General features: G+C 36.3%; 1 protein-coding gene across 2 annotated transcripts in view; it reads right to left on the bottom strand.

Annotated features, from left to right (window-relative positions):
* Window positions 1-27,560, bottom strand: part of PCSK5 (proprotein convertase subtilisin/kexin type 5) — a 245,934-nt gene that overhangs the window by 115,028 nt on the left and 103,346 nt on the right. For both annotated transcript variants that reach the window (XM_088156600.1, XM_088156601.1), the window contains exons 7-8: window positions 23,510-23,682; window positions 8,455-8,667 (exon numbers count right to left, since the gene is read on the bottom strand). In XM_088156600.1, the coding sequence (XP_088012726.1) occupies window positions 8,455-8,667; window positions 23,510-23,682 (386 nt within the window). The remainder of the gene's footprint in view (window positions 1-8,454; window positions 8,668-23,509; window positions 23,683-27,560) is intronic.

Below are 27,560 nucleotides of genomic sequence, written 5' to 3'. Positions count from 1 at the left end.
GACAAGTTGTTTACATAACACTTTATCTAAGTACATGGAATTATTGTGTTTTAATTCACAAGTATTCTACCTTATTTCCAACACAGATTTGCACAAAGATGGGAGAAGGAGAGGATCAAAAAATCACAAGAAATTACAGGGTATGTAAAAATGCCTGTCTAGCTTTGAAACCTCAAGAAACATGAAATGTGATCTGAAAAACCAGCTGCATCCCATCTGGGCAGAATATAAGCAAACACAAGCAAGAGGTATATGTTCCACTCTTGATGCTAGCCATATTCAGCATATTACTGATTTGTATAAGGCCAATGGAAACTCTCACAACATATAAGCATTTACAAGTTAACACAGAAGATTTCTAACAGAAAAGGCAGCTAACAGCACCAAGAAAATATTGAAAACAAGAAGAGATCAAATGAAACAATATGGAATTTTCTGAAAATTGAAAAAGACATATGAAAGCATTTATAATGTCAGATCCTTAAATGAATGAACTTACCAGAGGCTTTCTTGATTAATGAAGTCTAGAAAGAACTTTTTTGCCTCCTATTATTGAATATTATTCATTGATGCATACCTTTTAAAATAATTTCTTCTATCTGTCATTGGCTAGAAGTTGAAACCCCATAAGTATAATGTAATGTAATGTAATGTAATGCAATTTCTTCCTTTCTTGCTCTCTTGCCTACTGACTGTCTATTCATTTATGAAAATTACCAGTGTTGGGAAAAGCTTTAAGCATGGAAATTGCATAACTGCTGTGACAATATAAAGAGATAAAACTGCAGCAGGAAATGCATTGCCTATATGTGCAAATTCAAGTAGTGATTTTCCGGGTGAAATTACGATGTCCAAGTACTAGATGATGACTTGCACCTAGAGATATATAAGATACAGGTATCCCATTTGGAAAATACTGGTCAGGGCTGTGGCAAGGACCAGAAGGAAGACCAGGAAAAAGAAAGGGTGAAAAATATGTATTTCGTATCCTGGTACTTTATGTCCTGCATAAAAGTGGTGCAGCAGGTGCTTTCCTTGGAGGACCAAAGGTAGCAAAGCATCCAGGAGTTCAGGTAGAAAAAAGTGTTGTCATAGCAGCTTTTCCCTAAGGGACAGCCTCTGTCAATACAGTGAAAACATACACTGAATCGTGCTATCCTTGTTTCTCATCCTCTGGAAGAGCATCCTTCCAGACTGATTTTACTGTCCTGTCACTACAGCTATCAAGCACGATAAGCCATGACGTATCTTTAATTGGCAATATTGTCCCTCTTGCTCTAAGTGGATACTGTGGCAGCAATTTGAACTACAGTCTCTTATCTTGCTTTCAGCAGATACTTCAGCTGCAAATGTGTTGAGAAGGTTTTGTATGTATAAATCCCATTTAAGGTACTACAAAAGAAAGTTACTGACTGGAGCTGAGACATTTAAGTGTCGGTTACCTCCAAGATCTGAGGCATGTTTTTCAGCACTATGGATTCACTCTCAGAGAACTGTTGCATATACCCCAAGAAAAAATGGTGATCACCAAGAGGTGAGCAAATTTCAAGAAGAAAAATGATGCCCAAATTTCTGAGCAATATAAAAGCATCATCAATCACAATAAAAGGATGTCGTGTTTGATAGCACCATGAAGCTGCCATTAGTGTATATTAGCAATCATTCTGATTGTTAGGGTAGGGAGAAGGAGAAATTTAAAAATCTTTCATTGATTATTATAACACAACTGCTGATCTGTGAAAATGCTGATCCAACTGCCCAAGAAAAGTCCATGAGTTATAACAATATCTAAATAAGCTGAATCAACTAGGTTTGATTGAAGACAATGACAATGTTTCTGGTTCTTGCCTAGTTTTATCAACATGAAATTAGTCACAGAGACCCTGATGAAAGGCAGACAGAAATAATAAAAATCACCACAGTGCACTGTAATACTTCCCATAGGTATTGTGCAGTTTCCAGAAAAACTAGGCATTTATTAAAAGAAAAAATCTAGACACGCTGTAACAGTTTTACAGAAGCAACTTGCTCTCTGAAGGAGATGCCATTGTCATTATTAAGGCTGAAGCATCAATTTCTCCATAGTTTTACCAACCAGGAAATTAATGCATAAAGTAAGAAATAGGATTTCTCTTGGCAGAGAGCAAGCTCACATACCCTCTCCCAAGCCTCTGCATTTCTTTGAATTTCATATTTCATGACATGAGTTTTCTAAACTGATTGAATAATTTTTACCTTCTGCTACAGTTCTTCAAGGCATATTGATTTCTGTGAATCTGTGTCCCTAGAAGTGAAAAGATTTTAACAAAAATCTATTCTACATTCTACACAACCTATGCACCTGTATGTACCCAGAACAGAAGATATCACATTGTGCCCTGTGATTATCTTGTGCATATCTTGATAACTTGAGTGAGTTTCTGAAGGAGATGAGGTTTTTGTGTTTCAAGAACTGGCAGAAGATAGGATAGGCTTTTTTTGTTGTTGTTTCAGTTTTAAGTTCTACTTAGAGTAGAAATTTATCAACAGGAAGAGAAAGAAAATCATCAGATGAATTGCTATTTATCAGAAAACAACAAAACAGGTGAAACATTAGGTAGACAGGGTGTTTTTTAGTTTATATTTTTGTTTCTATATATAGGTTATTTATTAATAGGCTTATAAATTGTATCTATGAGAAACTTCCTGATGTCAAAACCTTAGTGTGAAATCATTAAAAAAAAATTCAAAGGAAATGCATTTGTGCAGTATATTTGATAATTGAAAGAACCATATAGATATTACATGATGCTTAACCTATCCTAGCCACATGGTCTGGAGGGAGACACTATCTTTAATCATTGTCCTACGGTATTCAAAGTAGCAAAGAAGAGAATAATGGGAAAAAATACCTTGACAACTGCATATTATTAGCCAATACTTCTGTACTCATTGAGTTATGAGAGGTAACATCTATAAAGAAGTGTAATTTCATAGTCTTTACCTACTGCTGATTTGTCTCTGTCCCACAGTATGAGTTTCTATACCTGTAACTATGCCAGCACTTTGCAGCTGCACTTGAAAACACCTAAAAGTAATTCTAGTTCTTTTCCAAAAGAGGCTATTTAAAGTCATACATCTCTCGGCATCTTTGGAATATTTGCATGCTTTGAGCATTTTAATATATCTGAAGGGTGGAAACTTGGTTCATAAGAAGCTAATTATCACTGCAATAAAACTCAGTAGAGTATAAAGTCAAGAGCACTTGGTGTACCTTTCTAAACAACAAGGAATTCTTTCAAGAAGGTGAGTCTACCTGTAATTGTTAGCTTAAAATATTTTAAGGTGTCATTGTATAAGACAAGAAAAGACCTCCAAGACTAGAGAAACTTCTAAAATTATGTTACATCTTATATTTTTAGCAAGCAATAATAAAAAATGAGTAGTAATGAAAAGAGAAAAAAAAGTGGTTTGTATAGTTATAAAAGTGTTTGTGATTCTACAAACAATCCATATTGAAATCAAATAATTTTTATAACGATTTTTAGTCTACAGAGTGAGTTTCTAATACTTGGTTACTGTTTGTTCATTTACCTTATAAAACATTCTGCAGTTACTGGACAGAAAAACAGAGAAAAAAAAGTAAAAAGAAAGATATTCAGCTAAAGAATTGCAAGAAAAAACAGGAAGGAACTGTGGAACATGACATTATACAACTGTAACCCATTCACTGTTCCTAAGTCTTGGGTAGGTATTTCCGTACTACAACACTGCAGAATCTGACATGGTACTGAAATCTGTGCTGTGTTACATGAAAAAAAAAATGTTTATTTAATGTTGGTTGTAAATCCTATGCCAGGTCACTTCTTCCTGGTTTACTGCTGTAGTATTTTTGTTTCCTATTTTGAATGTAGAAGTCTCACTCCAACATACAAAATCATCTTATCATCTGATCAAGTATTGTTACTCTTCAGATTCTGGCATAGAGTTGAGCCTACATTGTTTGTCACCTGCACATAAATTTATATGCATAATAGAATTTGGATAATTTAATAATAATCTTTCTATTCACCCTGTATTGTCATTTTTCCCTTTAAACTTGCTGCAAGCTCTCAGCTTCTTGTGGAAAGATATGAAGACAACCTCTGACTCAAAAGAAGCATCAGTTTAAACAAAACTGTGAGATACGATGCAGTGAAGAGGATGTATGGTACAATAATGAAAACAAATACATATAGTTTCTAGACTTTTCTGGCACTTTTCTAGCAATTTACAGCAGTTTAAAAAACTTAGTATTTGAAATTTTAAGTTCTGTCTTGAGTTCACTTTTTGTTTCAAATAAGACCTCTTTCCAACATAAATTATATTTTATAGGAATTTAAGAGGACTGAATTTTGGTAGACAAGCTGGAGAAGACCAATACAATGATTAATGCTCTTAAAACAGACTATTTGCAAGACAGTCTCACAGGTAATAGCAATATTCCTGTCTTCATGTGAGAGTATGTATGGTGAAAGGACTTCCCAACAATCAGTTTGAAAAGCTGGCTTCACAATTTCACGGAACTTCTTGCTGGGTTGTAGCATAACAGAACCATATAGCTATCCCTTATGTGGATAACTGGTTTACACACAACACAAACAGAAGCTATTTATCTCCACTATGCTGTTTTACTTTGCCATTGAAACTATCTGGAGGGGGAACAGCCTTGTATGGCATTAAATAGCAAGCAGCACTAGTAAAATATGGAATAGTTGTGTGTTTCAGAAGTCAATTGATAATATAGTACTGGAAAAAGAATCTTGGTAGGAATTTTTGTAGTCCAATTTTCAAGCATTTAGGATCAGTGACTCTGCAAGGGCAGAGTGCACATGTAAGTGCAAGGTTGCTTTGCACAAGCGTAGTCAATGATAAATTATATTCTGGTAAACAAATGGTCAACAGACCTGGGTTAATTCTTATGGCTCCTCAGACTTATGCTTTTGCCATTCACTGTGCAAAATGATGCACACTGTAGGACTAAACTAAAACTGACATATGGAACTGAATTGCTTTGAAAAGAATGGAGGATCTGACTAGTAAAAACAATCAGTGCTGATAGAATTCATGCAATTAAATTAAAAATTATTTTTACTTATCGCTCATATTCAATGTGAGAACTCCAAGGGAGACTCTATTTAAGAACATTTTTAGAGGCATATTTTTAATTCTTTTCAATAATATTTATGTAAAATATCTTCCTTATTTTCCCAATTATGGGATAATTTGTGTACATTCTATATGCAATAATTATTATCTCCTTTGTAAGGTATACTTTTCAAAAATCTTACAATAAGAGATTAACCTGCCTGTATTACCACAGTGCAAAGTTCCAGAAGTGATGGGTACTATACTTCGGTAAACTATATGCTTGTGTTCCATGAGAAGTCTTTAATAGGTGAGATCACCTTCAGGTGTTTTTGATCCTAGTGCAAGACAAAAGGGAGTGAAATGTCAGAAATTAGAAATGTTCTCTTACTGAAACAGTAATTCTGTAAAAGCAGAAAGTCTGTGCTAATTGAAAAGAATGGATGATAGTCATCAAGAAAATTACAGCTGTTAAATCAGAGGAATGCACAAAGCTTAAATTAGTAACGTAGGAAAGTACAAATAAAGACTGAGAAGTACAGAGATATTTTACTTGATACTAAAAACATGAGCAAGGATATGAAGGAAGAGCAATCAATTACATTTGAAGATAAAAGATGCAGACAGGCAATAAGGAAAGACAAGATTAAATCGTGAAGCCTAAAAAAAATGCATAAGAATGTCTTATTTTCAAATACATGAGAAGCCAAAGAATCCCCAAACCAATACTGTTTTAATTGTCCAGAGATAACAGTTTGCAGTAAACAGCAATTTTACTGAATGTTTCTGTTTGGAAAAAAAAGTCTACATTAAATTTTCAGCGCCTACAGAGATGATAAATCATCTCCCTATTAATCTCTCTTTTAAATAAAAAATATAAATCTGAAGTATTGGAAGTGCCAAAGACTTTTACAAGAGCTGGAAAGGGAACTGCTCTGTTGTTTTTAGCAAATGTTTGAACACCGCACAAGTTCCAGAAGACTGACAGAAAACCTACATAGTGTCATTATTTTAAAAGGGTAAGCAATATTGTCCTATTAATGCCATCTATTTGCCACCTTTTTATCTAGTGTAAAATAGCTGATATAGGATTTAAACTAATTACTAATAGATTAACTAGCTAGTAGTATACTCAACGGTGGATAACATAAGATGTTGGAAAACAAAGCTTGCCAAAGTACTGTAATATTTTTTTCTAGCCACCACTTTGGCTGAGAGTAATATACTCAGGATTTTACAAGACACGTCATGTAATATTGCACATTTTGAAAAAAAAGGATTTAAATTTAAGAGATTAAAAAGTACATGATGCATAATACATTGATTTAAACTGAGATAAGGTCCAAGAATGTAAGCATGTACAAAAAATTAGAAGCAGAGAAATTATATATAATCTTATAGCCTATAGAAAAAATGAGTCTTGTTTCTAATCAGGTCTTCTACAATTTGGTTCTTAGCCAAAGCCTGACCTAAAGCTTTTATCAGAGACATGAAAGAAAACACCAGCCCCTTCTCATGAGTGTTGGAGAAATTTGGAAGATGACAAAGTGATGATGAGGGCTGGTCTGAAGTGAGTACTAAACCAGTCAGGTGTTAATGGTGGAATAAGGAGACCCTAATCACCCTTATATATTTCCTTGAATCACCAACTTCGAAAAAGAGAAGCAGCAGCTCTAAAAGTGGGATGAGTATTACACAGTGATGGACACTTTACATGATAGTGAAGCTAACAACTCTCAGTCAGGGTCAATATATAAAGAGAGAAAACTGACCTAGCATGCACAGACATCCAATTTCCCATGCTTTTGTCACTGAATACTGCTCTACCTGACTGGTGTGTCTGGTCTGGACTCTGGAAGCTTGTAACACGAAAAAGGGTTTATAAGAAAACAAAACTTCAACAGAATGATGCAAGAAGCTTACCTTCCATTATCAAAAGGGATTAACTGCTTGGGCTACATGGACAGAGAGAAGACAGGCAACTGGAGTGGTCTTCATACTAGCAATAAAATCTGTGACACCAAATGCTTAGAAATAGAAGCTAAAGGGGCTCAGAGAGCAAACAAAATAAATCTTTTAATGACAATGAATAATTAAAAGCATTTACACTAAATTTAAGTGGATTTTTTGTCACTGAAAACTTTGAAAGCAACATTGATTGTATTTATAAAAATTGTTGTTGACTTGACAGCAACTGCTGGATTCAAAGGATTCGGGGAAGTCCTGCAGACTTGGCTAAGTAAAAGATCACACTGGAGGACCATAGTTGCATCTGCTCAGCTTCTAAGTCTCACTTAAACATTAAGAGGTTAGAGAACATCCATTAAAGGACAGTGAAGGGAATTTAATCACAGAAGTGAGAACTCCTAGCAGATACAGTAATTGTTTTATTTATTATTATTTATCAGGAATAACAAGAAACATGTCAGGAAGAGAGAGAGGCGGCTTCAGTGAAGAGAAGCAAGTGAACAGAAAAACCATTGGAATGAAAAAGGATCTCAGAACAAGTTTAAAACAAAAATTAGACCATCTGAAAATAACAAGGAATCCACGAAGGGATGGCCAGTATCCCAGAATCCTGAAAGACAAGGCAGACAGTATTAAAAAAAACATAGAGGCAAATATTTTTAACTCCTTATTGACACCAAGAGAAGAATCTGCTAAGGACCAGAAAGAAATAAATGCTAGATGAATCCTTAAGAAAACATACGGAAGAAAAAAATCCCTCCAAATCCTTCAATTTTCTGATCCAGAAGTGATAAATTTCTGGCAGTTAAACACTAGAATAAGTAAGCAGGGAAGAGGACAATATTAGCAAACCTCATCAACCTGAGTACAAAGGTTTAAAAGGTTAAAAGGAGTAGAATGTTGAATACTAGAAAATATCCTGAATGCCTTCATTTTGCAAAGGGACATAGAATGTACAAATACTAGTGATATCAACAGACTATCAAACAGAATTAAAACTATTTGTCATTTTCCAGCAAAGATGAGAACATTAGGGAAAATAGATGCTGGCTTAGGAATGAGAAGAGAAACAATACAGAAAAGATTCGTACTGAGTCTACTTTTCCTTACAATATATTTCCAGAATAGGCAGCAATATGAGTAATAACTGACTGGCACTGAACGTAAAAGAGAAATGATGCTGGGTCAAAACAAATCTGAGAAAATAGAGAGGTATCTAGGTAAACTGCTAATATGAGTGTAAAATGTGAAAACTATTGATAACTGGATTTAAAACAAATGGAAGATATTAGTATAAATGTTTTCTCTTTCTCTCCATCCCCCAAAGTCACTGTGCAAAACACAAACACATATACATGAAAAAACAATTAAAGCCCATACTATTTTCCTGTCATAGGATTCTCCACTGCTGTATGTTGTAGCTAGTGTGGACGCACATTCTTCCAGATACCACGGCTTTTTTCCACTTTCAGCTGTGCTGCTTATGGAGATAGTGTAGATGCTGTTGGTGTAGCCATCACAGGAGCAGTGGTCTCGACTTCTTCCACCATTTCCAGATGCCCAAACAAAGACTGAACCTAAGCCTCTTCGTCCCTGTTTGGAAACAGTATGAAAGATTTGATTAATAATTCTTCTTTTTTCCCTCAGCTGCTTAATAGCCAGGTTTTTTCCCCAAAAAAGACATCTCATGAGGAGAAGAAAATAAAATAACAACTACCCTGAGAAGAATTTGAAATGAGAACAGATTTAGCAGATTTCTGAATCAGACATTAGAAAAATTGAGAAAAAGAGTGGTATGAACATAGCTTTAGAAACAACTTTTATACAGTGTTTGTTGGTCTGCATCTATGTTATGTAGATGTACCAAGAAAGTCATGCTGAAAACTCAGATGAAGCAGTAAAATATCATACTGGGTTGGCTTTCTGGGTTGCAAGCATACATTGCTGGCTTATGTCAGCCTCTCATTCACCACCATCCCCAAGTCATTCTTGAGTCCTTCTTGGCAAGACTATTTTTGATCTGTCCGTCCCACAGCTTGTATTGACATTGGGGATTGTCCCGATGTAGGTGCACCACCTTGCATCTGGTCTTATTAAACCTCCTAAGATTCCCATTGGCCCATTTCTTGAGCTTGTCCAGATACTCTGGATGGCATTCCATCTTTCAAGAGTGTCAACTGCACCCCACAGCTTGGTGTCATCTGCAAATATGCTAAGGATGCACTTGATCCCTTCATCTATGTCATTAATGAAGACAGTAAACAACACTGGATAACAATATCAAGGTGGACTCCTGAGGGACACTTGGATGATGTCCATTGGACTCTGAGCCATTGACCACTGTCCTCTGGATATATGTGTCAACCACTTTCTTATCCAACAGTCCATTTATCCAATCCATCTCTCTCCAGTTTAGAGAGAAGGATGTTGTGGAGCATTGTCAGGGGCTTTACAGAATTCCAGATAAAGGATCTCTGCAGCCTTTCCCTTGTCCACTGACATAGTCACTCCATCACAGAAGCCCACTAGTTTGGTCAGGCAGGACTTGTCCTTGGTGAGGCTGTGCTGGCTACCCCAAATCACACGCCTGAGCAGAGCTTCTAGGAGGATTTGTTTCATGATCTTCCCAGGCAGAGAGGTGAGGCTGACCAGTTGGTGGTTCCCAGGGTCATACTTTCTACTCTTTGTAAGGATGGGTACAATGTTTCCCTTTTTCTAGTCCCTTGGGCCTTGACCAGTCTACTATGACTTCTCAATTATCATGGAGATAATTTGTGAGTTTAATAAAAGTATACTACCTGGAAGACTTTTCAGCCAAGTAAGTTAACTAGCAAATTGTCCTGACTAGTGTCTACAAAAAGTTACATCTCTAAAATGCAAATTTTCATTTAGAAACATTTCAAGCAGAGAGAAAAATCCCAAGGAGTGAAGTTCAATGTACTATGAAATCCACATTCTCCAAATCAATTTGAATATTACAGTTTTTTCACCTCCTTTTCTTGATCTTAGCTAATGCACCAACAGAAAGATGCAAAATAGCAACATTTCCCGTGTAGTGGGGTTTTTTTGTTTGCTTGGTATTTTTGGGTTTGTTTTTTTAGTTTTTTTTGTTGATTTTTTTTTAACACAACCTTTATAAAGTGTTACAGCTCTCCTTCTCTACCTTTCTTCTTCACACACAGGTCTTGAAAGCAGTATTATGTAATTACATATGGCTAAACCGAAATCTGACAGGAAATTCAGAATAGCCACCAATACAACCAAGGTAGAAGAAATGAGAATTCAGGGTAATCAAGCCATAGCTTCCACTAAAAAAAAAAATTAAAAAAAAACTAAAAGAACTTCTCAAGAAGATGCATACAGAAAAATGTCCTACTAATAACATTTTTCTGCTATTACCATCAGATGGTTCTGTGTGCAAAAAGCAATTTAACATGATTTGTCCCATGAAATACAAACCTTTTCACTGCAGGATATGACTGCATTATTAGTTTATTTGCACAGAGAATGTGTCTCTGTTTCATTAGATGTACACTTATGCTGCTGTGCTAATAATGAACAACAAACTGCAGAAACAGGTGTTTGAATACTTTTTGGCCATAAAATGGTGAAAACATGCCAATGGATGTCAGAAATTCTGCATTTAAAATTTAAAAAACTATGAACATCCATTTAGATTTTTAACAGTAAGGGCAGGGCTTTAAAACTAATAGCCATTTGCACCTGGATTTACGTTCTCATGATAGTATTTTTTTTGTTAAACAAATGATGGCAAATATTTATTTAAAACTAATGTCTCCTCCAAATATGTAAAAGATCAATGTCTCTGTTATTGCAATAAAAAGTAAGTACCAGATGCACTGACCAATGGAAAAGAGTATTTTCTATATACAAAGTAAGAATTGCCATTCCTCTAATGCATTGCAATAATGCATATATAAGAGCCCAGCAGTACACAGAAAACAACAGCATTACCTTCAGATCAGAAAACACACTAGACATCTTGTTCCTAGACGTTATTTGGCAAAGCAAGTGGCAGTCTTAAAACAATAAAACAAGCAACCCTCCAAACTAATTCCAACACTTATGTTCAGGAGAAGTCTGGATCTGGTGCTGTGTGATATAGATGGTTTAGGTGCTACAGTGGTGTGGTAGGTGGAAAGTTGGGACTCACTGATCTTGAAGGCCTCTTCCAACCTTGATGATTCCATAATCCTATGGTCCTATGAACTTGGCTAAAATAATTTTTTAAGTAAATAAATTCTGGTTTACCATTTGGCTCCAAACACTGCTTTAATTCAGCAGTCCCAATCATGCTTAGGAAAATACAAACCTGTTAGTAACTGCCAAAAAGAGCATCAACTGTTCTACTGTATGTCAATGTTATTCCAAGTTGGTACCATTTAAATAAAGACAGTTAAATAATAGTTGGACTACATTACAAAGTTAAGATAAATACACATGCAAGGCACTATGTAGCTTTTACTGTTTATCTAAACCTATCATTTGTCATCTGCCAAGTGCCAAGGGTAGGTATCAAGACAAAAAGTCAAGCCTTGAGATGCCAAGAAGCCATGTGGCATTTATTAGTCACAAGCAAAGGTGCATTTACAAATCATACAGACAGAACTCGAGCAAAACTAAGTGTTAGTAACTCTTCTATATAAGAGGCATGGAACAGTGTTGAATGGATGTCTAACAAAGTATGCTCAATGCTTTTCTCAGGATTTTAAAATTTCATTCCCTCCCCTCCTGGCATAGAGTTATTTCTGCTCTTCCATTTGCAATGACAACTATGGACTGCCTCCTATAAACTCTGCACTGTGTTCATAATTCTGCATTTGTGCTTGTCAGTGCACCAAATCAGACAGCTCCTTTCTTCTAGCCTACTTTCTTAAATTGCATAAAATATCATATCATTCTTTTAGAAGATCAACTGTCCCATTATGCTAAAGAAAACTATTTCACTGATGACTGTGACTTGCTATTGACCCAGTCATGATCCAATTTTCTAGTACAATTTCTAGACAAAGCCAGTGTGCTCGACAGACAGATTAAATGAAATGGACTCAGGTCTTTTACAAAGAGGCCCCAAGGTGGAAATTGCACTTGTAAAAGCATAAAGAAGAATCTTGGGGCATTCTGGCTCTTATGTTTTTTTTTCCCTGCTAATGCCTCCTTTTTCTTGGTCACCAAGTTCCAAGCAGGTAAGTGATATGAAAAAGCTAATTTTTGATTTTTCCAGTTCACCAGCATGGCTGCTGACAGATTAAGTCTGCCAAGAATCAGAGCCAGTACAAACATGCTCATAATGACATCTGCAGAACCTCCTTATACTATTTACAGAAACATCCCCTGCTCCAAGTGTGTGTGTGTTTGTGTATGCACCACATCTTCATGAGTGAATGAATGAGCAGTACTGGCAGGGACCTTTATAAGGCAGAGGTCTTCAGACACTCATCTAAAGACAACCAGCAGTCCCACACACTTTTAAGTTGCTTACAGCACTCTTTAAAAATACTCTAACAAAAACAGTTTCCACCTACAAGATGTAATATGAGTCAGTGGCGTAAATTTTAATCACATTGTTTTATAAAGTTTAGACTTTACATTCATTCACTGCTTTACAAGTCAAGTTGCCTTAACCCAGCCTGTGAATTCTGATTACTTCCAGCCCAGGTTATTGGGAAGTGCCCCAGTAATCCCCTCTGCCTATGGAGTGAGTTACTGTCTTGATAGATGTCATCATATTTACAAAGGAACAAGGAAGAAAATGTGAAGGAGCAGGAGAGGCAGAATACAGAACAGCTGACCTGGAGTAATTAAGTTACACGGGTGGCAGCTAGGGAGAGGTAATTTGGTACCAATATGCTGGAAATTGCACACCGATGAGCAGAAAACAAACCATGAAAATATAAAATGGAGAAGGAGAGACACTCTATCCACACCTAGAGCCTAAACATTTAATTTCCTCTATTCTCCCTGGTACCATTCTAAAATTACTTAAGGTTTCCAAGAACAAAAATTACTAAATTACTGCCAGAAAGTGAAAATGATCCTGAAGTGGAAGCTGGAAAAAGTAGCCCATGGTATGACCTCTTCCTTAAAAACTAATTCCTAAAGAGGAAGTGTTCATTATTGAAAGTGCAGAACAGAGGCCAGTATTCTGGAGACCTAAACAGCCTACTATGCAGGCATGTTTTTTAGGTGCAGCATAGTACAATCACTGTAGTGCCAGGCACCATGGATCACAGCATCCTGAGAAATGCACCTGTGAGATACGTCCCCTTTCTTCCAGTTTCTGCTGAGTTCTGCACTCTCAAGGATCTGGATGCTGCTTCCCTGCGCAGAGACACAGCACTGCCAAGCTCTTCACTGTTAGGATTTTGCTTTTGACCAGTAGCAGCTCCTAGCTCCTGTTGAGTTTCTACCAGTCCATTTAATGTCTTATCTGGGAATGAAAAATAGTCTGGCACAACATCTTTAAAAGACTCTTGTAGACTGCACAGTACTGAACTTGAAAGTAAGCATCTCTCCAAAAACAGATAATGGTGAGCTGAGAGTCCAAGTCTGCAATTCTGAAATGCTACCAGAAGACAGCCAAACAGATTTTTTTTTAAACAACAACAAAAATCTTAGATATATCTAAAATAAAGCTTAGATATCAAAAGCAAAAATTCATGAACAAAAGGAAACATTTCTCAGGCCATTAATTCTGTTGCGGTATCCACATTTTAAGAAAAGTTCATGTTTGTGCATAAATTTATTAAAAATGCACATCTATGGTATCTATGAGGAAATGAGTAATGAGCCAAACAGGTATGCATAAATAAAGATGCATGTTGGGGGAATGGACAAAAAAAGACACCTGTGTTTTTACATTAGAAGTTATGTTTTTACTCTTAGGTAAACTAGGAAGTAAAGAAAATATTTCCTGTTGCTGGAACACAGCAATATATATACACACATAACGTATATGCAATGCAAAAATATATCACTACCTACAAAAAACAGTGATTGCCTTATATTGTTGGAAAGAGAAGTAGTTGCAAAGAAAGGTTACTGGCTACTTCTGAACTAGCTCCTTAATTAAGAAAACGAAAGACAAAATAATTAACCATGCCAAAAGAAAAAAAAAGGAAAAAATTATTTTGTTATCTCTCAGGATATGATACCTCTATAACATGTAACATTCTAAAGTGCATATAACAAAACCCCGTATTAAACAACCACAAGCACCTATGTATCTACACACTAATTATCAGGATATATCAGTGGAACAATTAAATATGTAGGCTTCCTGTGGTGTATTTTTTACTTTTCATGGGAAAAACAACTTCAACAATTCCAAGATACTCCCCACAGAGCTGTAATTAGTGCCTGAAGTGCAACCAAAAGAACTGTTGGCTGAAACCTGAAATATGAACATGTGGAATATTGGAATGAGTTTCTCATTTACCTAAGCAAAACAGAGCTAGCTCCAGGACTGCATGAATCACAGTTCTGATTGAGGCTCTCTCTCTACATTATCATTACTATTTACCAGGATTTGTATATTGCAAACACAATGTAGTAACACAAGAGTTTGCTTTGCCAAAATTTCTGTTGTACAAAGAGTCTCTAGCTAATCAGAGGTGAAATTGTCCCTGCATGCAAAGCCAAAATAAGCAGCGCAGAGGAAAGTTATCAGTGTGAGAATTGGATATGTGATCAATGTTATACACGAACACCCATCATATGGGATGGGTTCAGGCAGTTCTCATTGCCTTTATACTACCATCTGATTAATCACTCCAGAGAGGAGCCCAGGGCCACTAGATCCACACAGCTGTTGTTTCATTACTTATATCAGATTCTTCCTTGTGGAAAACTTAAGGTTTAGAGATGTCTGTTGAACTCCAGGGTTTAACAAAAAGAACCTCCTATTTTCTGCAAATTAAGCTCTTTTCAGTAGCTACTTTTGCAGACTGAGGACTTAAGTGACAACTTTGTGCAGTTTGTCTCATTTAGGGACAACATAGAGGCTGTGTGGAAAGCCATTGATTGCCTTCAGTTTTGTGCCTTAAACTGTTAAATTCTATGCACAGAAAACTTTCGACACCAAAATTCCAGAGATTTCCATCCTAGAAATCTCTTTTCTCCTATGTAACACATAGAAATACACAGATACTACTGTTGTACAAATATATAAGTGAAGTGTATGTGTGATTTGTGCACACAAAGAAACCAGATTCATGTTTCAAAATTGCATACTCTGAAATCTATATACTTCAGTGTATGGAGAGAGATTCATTTGCCAAATCTGCTTTGCAGTATCATTTTTTTCAAATTAAAATTTAGTCCACAAAAATAATGGTGTGGTTTGTTTGTTTGTTTTTTTTAATGTTCAATGTATCACCTGTTTCAGGGTGGGCATCCAAAACCAGAGGCATTTTGGCAAGTCCAGAAACAGCAATGCTATTCTGGCTTGTTTCAACAGTTTCCATGCATGTGTGAGATGTGATGAGATAACCAAACAGTTTGGTTTCCCATATACTTCGTGACATTGTAAGGAAAATGCACATTTTGGGTATATTTTCCTGTAACTCTCATTACAAATTTTCCCATCTTTCAAGATTTTTGTATTCCAATGAATGCAATATAAGAACATTTCTGATATATTAATTATTTTTCTGCATTTGTTTTGTACAACACACTGACTGTGAAAAAGCTCATTTTTCAGAAAGCAAAGGAGAGCAAATTTACGGTTAGTTTGTAGGGGGAGGGGGGAAGGGCTCCAAAGGAGATTGATGAGGAGAGAGAAAAGTAAGTTGTTTTTAGAATTGTTTTTGTTCAGAGACCAATCTTGCACCTGGGAGATGTTAGAAAACGCTCAGTGTGAGAGGATTCACGTATTTGTGTTTGCTTTGGGTTGTTCTCTATCTGCTGAAGAAGAAATGAAATTTTCTCAGAGTAGATAACAGGATGTTGCTAAAGACCTAAAAGCATTCTTCCGTAGGCTGGAGGCCTCTTTTTAAGGGGGAAAGAGAGATAAGAAGTTTTGAGATTGTAAAACACAGCCTGGTGAAGACTTATGTATGCTCCAGGCTCTTTGATATGTAATGCAGGGGTCAGGCCCTGTTAAAATGAGCTTAGTAATGTATGTATATCCCCTTGTTCCTCCAGACAGTGAGGTGACGGAATAAATCTATTCTTTGCACTGCAAATGTGGATTGTGGTTGTTTTGGAGTTAGCTGCATGTATTTGGTTAACATACTATGTTCACATATTTCCCAAACAAAATGAAGTGTACTGTATCAAATTTCATCCAGGTATCACTGAGCCTAAATACTGTTTCGTTTACTGGAAGGCAATATTCCAAATTCTACTTTGTTTGAATGCATAAAGTTGCTAACTGTGTGCAAACAGTAGAGCAAAGGATTTCTGTTACTAGCTTAATGATGTGTTATCACCTAACCTCATTTTTGCAGGGCTACCCCCATTTGCAGAAAATTACATCATATCAAGTTTAAATCACATCTGCAAAGTCATTAAGGCATCTGAGATACATCAGTCAAATGCAAGGTAGTCAGAAATTACGCTTATTGGTAAGAAACAAAGGAAAGTGGACAAACTTTGCAAAGTGGTGGCTTAGGTAGTTTAGGGCTATGGAAGATAATCAATTGGGAATGAGCTGCCCTAAAATAGTCTGTCCATTAAATGGGTAGGTCAGGTCTATATGAACCTGTCCAGGGAATAGGGAAGCAGTACTATACACACACAGAGAATGTACCATTCTGGTATCTGCACTGGAAATAATAGTGCCAGAAAACAGAAAGTGTTTCAGAAAGAACCAGAAGAATGAAGTCTGATTTGGGAAGTCTGACTAACAGAAAGAAACTCAATATACAAAACATTACTCTTAAGATTCAGAACAAATTTTAAAGGACAGTAAGTGGCATTAGTGGACAAAAAGCTTAAAATGCAACATACATTTTAGAATTTCAGATAAATGAAGTTGTCTGGTAACTTATTTTATGCAGCAAAACATATTAGAGCCATACAATCTGGCTTCTGCAAAGATGTGATGAGCACTGTAAGAAATCAGCAATGAAACAAAAGAAAGCGAACATCATTGTAACATCAAGGTGGGAATGGAAATGATTCTACAGGAAATAACATAGGCTCTGCTGGACAAACACAGAGGTCAAAGAAGTTATGAGCAGAGTATATTAAGGATGAGTTTGGGAAACAAAGTTATTAGGTATTTTGACCTAAAAGAGAAAGAGCATCTTAGTGAGTCTAGTAATCACCATCACCTGCATTCAAGAAAAGAATTTAGGCTGGAAGATGTGGAGAAGCACTAATCTAATGAGCACGGAAATGAACAGACTAGTTTTTAAATGATCAGTGAGTGTGGCATGTCTATCACATCTAAATGAAGTTTGAAAGGAGACTGTTCTAAAAATATATCAGAAACAAAAATGGAAGGAAGATATTTAGGATGAGGAACAATTTATACCCAGGAACAAATGGGGAGAAAAATGCACATGAGGAAACCCTATTGTAACTCAGAAGAAAATCTCTAATCAATACATTAATGCTGGCCATTAAATGTTTTCCCAACAGAATCAGAGGGAAAAAAAGTTCTGATTTGTTCTAGAACATAAAATGGTCAATGTATATAAAGGGCACAACGCCTGTTGTGGTAGAAAGCTGTACTGGATGACCTACGTTGTCACTTCCTGTCTTATGTCCTACTTCAATTTATCCAAGAGATCACTTGGTCAAAATCTCTAATGACTTACATGTGGGGTTTTCTAACACCATAAGATGTATTATAAATACAGCAAAAGAGGCATATTACAGTGGAAATGAAAGTAAGAGACTTAGATGAATAATAAACTATATTATTTTCAATAGTGAAGGTTGCTACTGCCTTGCAAAGCCAGGGACATGACATTTCAGTTAAGACTGGCTCTTCCCAAAACATTTTTAGAAACCAGAAAATAATAGATGGATCAGGAAAACAGAGATATTGATGAAGCAACAACTGGATGAAATTTTGCTGATTGAGCTTATGACAAAAGACAGGTGCAGATAATAGACATTAGAACTATAAATGTCAAATCAATGGTGCCATGTCTTGTGACATCAGCAGGAAGAAATATAATGATAAAATATCGAAGGATTTTTCAAGTTCTATTATGTAATCAGCACCCACCTCTAGTACAGAGTCAATCAAAGTTTAACAGTATGTTGAAGCGTATGTACATATCTATATCTGTATCTATATCTATATTTATATCTATATCATCACATGTTCAGACTTTATATCATAGATGCAACCAGGATACATAATATATATGCAAATTATATAATAGGTAAATGACAGGACCTATAGACTACATCAGCATACTCTAAGTCATGTCTTCTGAGACCACCCCTAAGCACAGCACTAATTCCTCGCACTGATTTTCAACAAGTATTTTTTGCCAAAAATTGGAAATGTGCAGGAAGTTTTGTGCCTGCAAAACCTATCCATATATGAACGCAGACATGTATGTGTTGTTTAGTATGTTAATATTAAATATTATGCATGTTAAAAACACAAGTATGTGTTATTTAGACTCAAACAAGAAATGTACAAGGTGAAAAAACATGATACACAGTTGAAAAAGAATTTTAAAAATCCACTGTGTATCACTTGAAATGTATTAAAAAACTGCCATTTTGACATGTTTCACTAGAAGTCTTCTTGCTGTAACTTCTGTCTGATTTCTGAAATGCAATTCTCTGGCAAAGTAAAAGAGAGTAATTCCTCTTAGCGCTGGCAACACATCCTACTCACAATGATGCAGATGCGATGACATGACAAATAAATTTAATAGAAATGTCTGTGGTAGAACACTGGGAGCAAACCTTTGCCTAGACACTTGCAAATAATGAGGAATCTCATCCATTTTCAGAGCAGAAACATATAATGATGATGATAATGATACAACAATAAACATGAAATCCTTCTTCTTGATTTCTTCCCTTTTCTTCCTCACTCTTGCATGTGGGTAGGATGCTTGTAGTGATTGCAAGAGAGCCTTTCTGCTCCCATGAGGCACTTTGAACACACACTCTACAGCCACAGTTGTTGAAGCAAGGGAGATGAGAAGGGGTAGTGATGATGGGAGGGAAGGCACGAAGCTGAGTTTGCACAAGAGGTTCAGGCACACAGCATCTGATAATTAATGTCCATCAAATATTTTGCCTTGAGGCCAGCTCGCTAAACAGAGTGGTGTCACGGAAATAAAATGAAGGCCCCTGTGCCAAAAGTTCCCATGCAGATTTCCTTTCCTCTCCATGCTCTCTAGGTTATATAAAGGATGACCTGACCAGCTGCTAATTTATATATACTTCCTTATGTGTACTACAGAAACATAAAGCATGCAATTGGTAAGACATTGGAGAATGAGCTAACCAGCTCTTTGAAACTCTTCAACATCCACAGTGGTCACATATCCAGAAACTTGACTAACAGGTCTTTTCCAAACAGCAGTGAGAGAACAAGTCTGAACATCTGAAATGCTTTCCTCTCCAAACGATGTTGACAATATTGCAGAATGCCAGGCTTATTTGTAAGGATACAAATGAGCTAGCCAGAATGCTGCATGGTGGAGCCATGAATCAACAAGCTCAACTCCATCAAATCCTTATAGCATTGTGCTTACTGACTGTGAAACAGCGACAGCCATCTTAAAAATGTAGATTTTATATTTCTGAATCAAGGAAGGTTTTTGTGCTCTCCATTTTGTCCCAGATTCAGCACAGTCTTATGACATGATTTGGCCACAGTCATATTATGCAATACTAAGCCTGTTTGCCCTTGAGTACAGGGTGAAATGTGACACTACATACCTAATATTTCCTTGAATATGTTACTTTTGGATATACCACCATTTGTTTGATTATTTTTTTCCAGGCAAATGCTGCATGATTACAATGGATTTTCTCTCGATATTATTAGGTCTACAAGTTCTAATGCACTAGTATTTAAAACTCAAATGTCTGGAACTTTCTACACTTACGACTACATCATTTTCAAGAAAGGGACCATCTCAACTGAAAGCATGATATAAAGGGAGCTCTATATTTGCACAGAAATTGTTTGATAGTAAAGTATTCAAGGCTTCTCTTTGAACTCCATTATGAAAATTTAGTAAAATTAAATGAAACACCCTTAAAGACGACATAAAATCATAATACTTGTGACAGGTTGAAAAACTGGTTTCCTCTTCCATTATCTTGGTTCTGGGCACAATTTTAAAGTATATTTAACATGTATTTAACGGGTTAATTTCATGAATTCATTTATTCCTCAGTAACCTTTCTTTAAATAGATCTGTCTGTTTCAATTCAAGGTATGTGTTGTCTCCGTGTAATTCTACAGAAAAACTGTGCAGTCATCTTTATTATTTTATGCAGGATTTGAAAGGTGTAATTATATTAGCTCAGCAGATTCTAAAATAATAATAGTTGTAAAACAGCAGTAAGCTGTTAATTGGAATAATATGTGCTTAAGATAAATCAGGTGCTTTTTTCATGGAACTCAGTCTCTCAGGAAACCGAACAATGGATGGCTCTTGCATCCAATTCATTTTTACGCAATCACTTTAATAAATTTAAAATAATAATTGGGTTTGATTATGCTCTAATCAAAGTTATTATTCAGCACCACCTTTGCTTTTCCTAATAAGGCCAGCTGGACATAATTTCTTTTTCAGATGTTTTTAAAAATTCTTGGCATTTCCTTTTGCTGTTCCATTTTAAAATTCTAATACACAATTGTGTGGGTACATGCATAATAAATTAAGAATATCAATCTTCAACTTTGTGTATGTCAGAAAGTAAGAATTTGCCAAATTTTCCTGTACTGATGTGTCTTGGGTAACCCAAAATGTTATTGTATTCCATATCTCTCTGTGCTTGAAGTTGTTACTGTCTCTTTGAGACCCAGCAGCCAGAAAAGGAACAGTGAGGTCGGAGTGTGTGCTGGTCCTTTTTTAAAGTTGGGGGCATTCAGAAACAAGTGCTCTTTCTCTTTTGTTCTTGCTGGGTGAGCTGAGGTAGTGCAAGGCAGACAGCAGCTGCACCACCAAGCAAGAAAAACAGAACAGCTCCCACTCCATATGGTCATCCCAGTCTGCCAGCAGTGCCTGGTCAAAGCAGGAGAACATGGAATCCAAGTTGTCCAAGCCCGCTGCCCACTGTTTTTGCCAAAGAGAAGGCAAAGTCCCTCCATGAGTTCCAGCTATTGACATATATTGACATATTGACTCATAGCTATTCCTATGAGTTCCAGTTCCAGCCTCCAGGGATTCTAGGTTTTCTTTCTGTTTTGCTCTTGCTCCCTCTTGGTTGATATGTGGGGGTAAGAGGGAGATTTTTAATTGCGGAGGTTTGGTGCTGCGCTCTTTTTCTCTCTTTGTTCTCTCTTCACCCCAGGTCATCTGTAGAGGGAGCCATCCTGGGGAAAAGAGTTGTCTGCCATTTTCCCTTTATCTCTCCACACACGATCATCCATGGAGAGTGCCATCAGGGTTTCTCTGCTCTTTTTGCTTTTCTTTGTTTCTGGAGAATCTATGAATAATCCATGAAATTCAGTAACATTATAACTACTGATTATCACTGTTATTTTTTGCCTGTTCCTGTTTCATTTTTTAATGACTGTTTTAAACTGTTATTTTTTCCCTTACCTCTTCTTGCATTCATCTTTCCTTATTGGTGAATGAGCAGTGGTTAAAACTAAAAGGGGAGGTAACTAATTTTGGAATATCTGCCCCTTTAATTTTCTTAAACTAAGATACAATGTTACTTTAATTTACTCCACAGACGCGATCTTAGATATTATACTGTTATTGTTTGGTTCAATATTTCTGAAAAAGGAGAGTAAGGATCTGTACACAACATAATAAGCATTTTTGTCTGCCTATTATTATTGCACCATTATTGTGACTCCTTTAGGAAATCTATGTTTGGCTGAGTATATAATCACGACCTTGAACAATGAGCCCATGTCAAAGAAAATTTATCTTTTCTTCCATTTGCCTTATCTTTTAAAATGACACAGCTTATGGCAGTGTAAGGAAATACAGAAAAAGTACCTTTACCTGAATACAGAAAGACATGGTTTATTAAAAAGAAAGAGAATAAGTTCATCTTGAAGTAATTCTTGGTCTGGAAACAGTCTAACTGGGAAGGTGGTAATTCCAACATGCATTTACAATCTTCCACTCTCTATTGTATTTTAAAGAATGAAAATTAGAGGTTAACTTTAAATGTTTTGTATTTCTTATCAGTACATTTTTATGCAAGTTTTAAAAATAACTTCTATTTTGTGAGTAGAAGTGAAGGAGTTTTTGTAGTCAGAGACAGATAAAATACCCAAAATACATGGAAATACTTATATCTATTCAATTCTTCACGAGCAACTTCAGGCAGAAGAAAGTTTGATAAAATAACATAAAAGTTAAATTGTAAAAATAATAATTTAACTTGTATCAAATATGACTTTCATTATTTCTCAAAAAAATATACCAAACTTTTTCTGTATTGTACTTCTTGTATTATTATCAGAAAAAACCTACCTCAGAAAATTAAATGTTATGTTTTCACTATAGACATACAGAACAATGTGCTGGTAAAATGAAATTCATCTGGGTTCTGTAGGGTATCTTCTCATATTACTGCTATAGTAATAACAGTGGAACAATACTGTTTGTTGGCAAGATCTATGCTCTTGGCAAGTTATTCCACATATTTATTCCCAGTTTGAGAACTTGAGATTTCAATGAGGAAATGGCTGAGTCCTTCTGCTAAAGAAATGTGTTTAAACATAAAACTTTCTTGAGCAAGACTTTGCTGTTCCACTATTGTCCCCTTCATCATAGTTTTGTAAGCTCTCTGAAATCAGATGTAAATGGTAAAAGAACTATGGGTATAGACCTTTTTTTGCCAACTCCCTATTAAAATCATCAAACTTACATAAAGAAATCATGCAAAACAAAGCAAAATAGAAAATAAGAAAGAAGGAAACACAGTCAAAGGTTTTGCCTTAAAATATCTTTGCAACTCTGATTTGATGAGTTGGCACTGATGTGCAAAGTAGCATTTCTCAGTCAATTTATTTCTAATTACATCACTACCTCAGAGCAGTTTGAAAAGACACTGAGGATGATGTATTCCAGTTGAAAATGAACAGAGCTGTCTGGTACTTCATGTAAGACTGACAATCAGGTCACTACAAAAGAAAAATCTGTTTTTAGTTTTATGCAAAGAAGTTTTCTTCTTTCCTTTCAAGTCCTTTGCCTTTCCCCATGCTGAGCACTTGCATGTACTGGGCACAGGTACCCTTAGGTGTACACATGAAAGCAGATCCAGGGGATGCACTTTGATGCCAACCTACCATTCTGATGCCATTCTCAAAGGCCTGACGTGCCAGAGAAGCGGGTCCATCCACAGTCTTACCGTCGTCATCAGGCCCCCAGCTAGCACTGTAAATGTGGATGTGCTGAGGATTAAGGCTCAGAGACTTTGCCTCTACCATATCTGTCACATCTCCATCCAGCATCCGTACACCTGTAGAATGAAAAATACTATGAACTTTCACAGACAAACTCAAAATGTTTCTTCCCACTCTCCGAGAAAATTGTTGTGTATGACACTGAACTGAAAAAATTATAATAATTACTACTGCTATTAAAGAAAAAAACCCAACAAAACAAAACACAACAACAACAACAAAAAAATCTGTTGGGTATCTGTTTTCCCAATGTCTCTAGATGGAAAAAATATAAGAAGATATGAATATTTTCATCCTTCTTCTAGTTCTAAAAATTATATACAAGTAATTTATTCACTATATAGCCTTCAAACTCCAACAACAAAGTTTTAGGCTAAATAAAATTTTTAAAACTACTTGAACTTTGAAATGTTTTTATGTCACTTAAAGATAATAATTGATTTTCTTTCTCCTTTTATACTGCAGTGAAACTGCAGCACCTTCCTTGAGACATTCACAGTTTTAATCATGTTAATAGATGAAATAAAAGGATCCCTACAGGTAAGTAACCTTGGCATTAATCCTTCATTGTATGAGGCTGTAAGGAAGAAACTGAGGAGAACTCTCCTGTGTACAGAACGATTACCACACACTGCAGCACGGCAATTACAAGAGGCTATGAACAAACAGACAATGTTGTTCAACCTGAAATTACAGCACAGTGGACATCTTTCTCCTACAGATGAAACTTTTGAAAGGTATCATCTGCAATTCTTCTGTTAAAAGAACCCATTCACGTGGGTTTGGATAAGTCAATCTACCAGCACTTTATAAGTTCACTAGACTGAATATAGTATACTAAAATCTGAAAACTGAGAAAATATGGAATTTGTTTTTGTTCTAACTTTAAGACTTAGTGGTTAAATTTGAGAAAACCACCAATGCCAGTTTTAACCTAAAAAAGAAAAAAGACCTACACACAGCTAGTGTGACGTGATCAAAGGGAGGCTAAATATAAAATTAAAATTTAATACAATAGCATGATAGAGGGATGATCACTTCCACAATTTACAAGTTAGATGCTCTTTCCCCTTTAGAACACTACTCCAATTTATATGCCAAATTTAGGTATTTTTAATTACAGACACATTGCATTTGGCTTATGAGCTCAGATGAAAGAAACTGGTGTGTTTAACAAGCCTTTAACTTCCTATTAACAAGAGGCATAGGAATATCTTCTTTGTTGAAAGAAGACTTTTTTTTCCCTTACTCTAACTCAAAAATGCAAAGTGATTGTATTTCTTAGTTCACACAAAAGTTGCCTATGTTTTGTGAGATAATTACAAACTGTGATCCCACTATGAACTTTGCTTTTAAAAAAGAGTCATTAAACCAACTCTTTAATTCTAGGATTTTATTTTCTTCTGCATAATCACAGAAAATTAATGATGGTGAAAGTTGTGTGGTCAAATCCTTTAAAGCATATTAAAGTATCTCTCTAGTTCTGAATAAAGGTATACTGGTTTTGAAAGAAGGAAAATTAAGCTTTTCTTTATGACTTTGTTAGCAAGTCTAACTATTATATTCAACCAATGAACAATAACTCAAATTGCTGCAACTGGCACCTAAAGTAATTCACACCATTTTTGGGTTTTTTTAGTGGTGAAGTTGTCTACTTTTAAAGCAACACAGACAAGGTTGTGACTTAGGTGTTGTTCTCTGAAGCCAACAATGGACAGACGTGCTTCAAAGCTATTGGCCAAGGCCATCTGTGAGGTTCAACCAGGCCAAGTGTCAAGTCCTGCACTTTGGTCAAAACACCCCCATGCACCACTACAGGCTGGGAACAGAGTGACTGCAAAGTGACCCAGGGAGAAGGGACCCGGGACTGCTGGTTGACAGCCAGCTAAACATGAGCCATCAGTGTGGCCAGGTGGCCAAGAAGGCCTATGGCACCTGGCCTGTGTCAAGAATAGTGGCCAGCAGGACTAGGAAAGTGATTGTCCCCCTGTACTTGGCCCTGGTGAGGCTGCATCTGGAGTTCTATTTCCAGTCTGGGCCCCTCACTTCAAGAAAGACATTGAGGTGCTGGAACATGTCCAGAAGAGGGCAATGGAGCTGATGAAGCGTCTTGAGTGTAAGTCCCGTGAGGAGCTGCTGAGGGTGGGGGTATTTAGCCTGGAGAAAAGAAGGCTCAGGGGAGAATTATTGCTCTCTACTACTGCCTGAAAGGAGGGCATAGTAAGGTAGGGGTTGGCTTCTTCTCCGAGGCAACCAGCAACAGGATGAGAGGACATAGCCTCAGATTGCACCAGGGGAGGTTCAGGGTGGTCATCAGAAATAATTTCTTCACTCAAAGGTTTGTTTAAACAGTGGAGCAGATTGCTCAGGGAGGTGGTGGTATCACCATCCCTGGAGCGTTCAAGAAAAAGCAAGACATGGCACTTAGTGCTTTGCTCTAGTTTGCAAGGTGGTGGTAATCAGTCAAAGGTTGAACTTGATGATCTTGGTCTTATCCAGCCTAAAAGACCGTACTTCTGTAATAATGTGCAAGATGACTTTGAACAACAGACATCTCATTGGATATTTGCAATGAAAATAATGATCCTTCCTTTATTCCTGCCTTCCTATCCCCCCCGCGCAATGTCTGCATTGGTTAAGTCTGCTGATCACCCATCCTCCAAACTGCATTTGGCATGTAGTGATAGGACAACAAAAGCTATCCAAAAGGCAATTAGCAGACCGTGTTTGCAGACTGTTTCAAGACTTCAGAGTCCTTATAAACTTTTTTTAACATTTGAAGTAATTGCAAAATGTAAGTGGCTTTTTACTCAGAACAAATTTTCAATGAATCACAGGAAACATGCAAAACTGAGTTGAAAGGAAATTTTCTTTTAAAATGCTCATTTTTATTCAACATCTGATTTAAAGAAACAGCTGAACTAATCCTCGTCAACTGAAGACAATATACATCTGTTGTGCCATAATTCAGTGTAACTTTTCCCATCAGGACTTGAGCCCAGCCAAGTAACTAAACACCCAAATCACCACAGATGTTTTACAACTTCCACAATCAGTTTGCAATAATAACAGCAAGCTAACCAACCCTTCCTATAAAAAGTCTCACAAGCTCTGTACCTGGTAATTTGTTTCATGTGATTATTGCAGAGTTTAAATCTAAAAAAAAAGATCCATCCCTTTGGTGCACTGGTTTGTCTTTTAGTGAGAGGCACCTATAGAGCTTAGCTATACAGAAACTTGTATAATTTTTATAAGAAACTTGTCATAACCTGTAAAAAGACTGAGGACCCAGATTACAATTTGACTAAAATTTTCTTTTCTACAGGTTACATCTTCATTTACACATTTTAAAAGAAAGCTCAGACTTTCTAAGAAACTTGGTCATCAGAAGTTCTTAAATATTTGGAAATGAGACAAGGAGTATAAACACATTTAGAAGAAAATGAGCATTATTAATGGATATCTTGTTAACAACTTCCCATCAGAAAGATCATTAACTGGATTTGTTCAACTGCCAGTATTTTATGGCACATTGATGGAGACAGATTTTTTTCCCTTTTGCTTGATATCCTTACTATCCCTTATGTGTCCAGAAATGCTTTCTGGTTTGAAGTAAAAGATACTTATCTTGGTGGAGCAAATCCAACACCATTGTAAGCAGGTGCTCCTCTATATAAGGAGAATGTAATTGCTTTACTTCAACTCTAGTTTCTTCTCCAAGAATACCCCAGGAGGACCTTTAAACCCTGGGAAACAAGTGAGCTGAATACTAGTTCAGCATTATATGATTCAAAATTTTTACACTCTATCTGACCTGTAGAGAGGGAACACAACGACTGTATATAAACATGTATAGCTTATAGCTGTTCTGAGGGAAAGGAACAAGGCATGCCAAGTAGAGGTCAGCAGCAGCAAAGCTCTGCTTTGGATGGAA

The sequence above is a fragment of the Sturnus vulgaris genome, chromosome Z, assembly GCF_052056855.1.
Source record: "Sturnus vulgaris isolate bStuVul1 chromosome Z, bStuVul1.hap1, whole genome shotgun sequence".
NCBI classification, from domain to species: domain Eukaryota; kingdom Metazoa; phylum Chordata; class Aves; order Passeriformes; family Sturnidae; genus Sturnus; species Sturnus vulgaris.
Note: the sequence above shows the minus strand (reverse complement) of the source record. Positions and strands in the feature narration are given on the sequence as shown.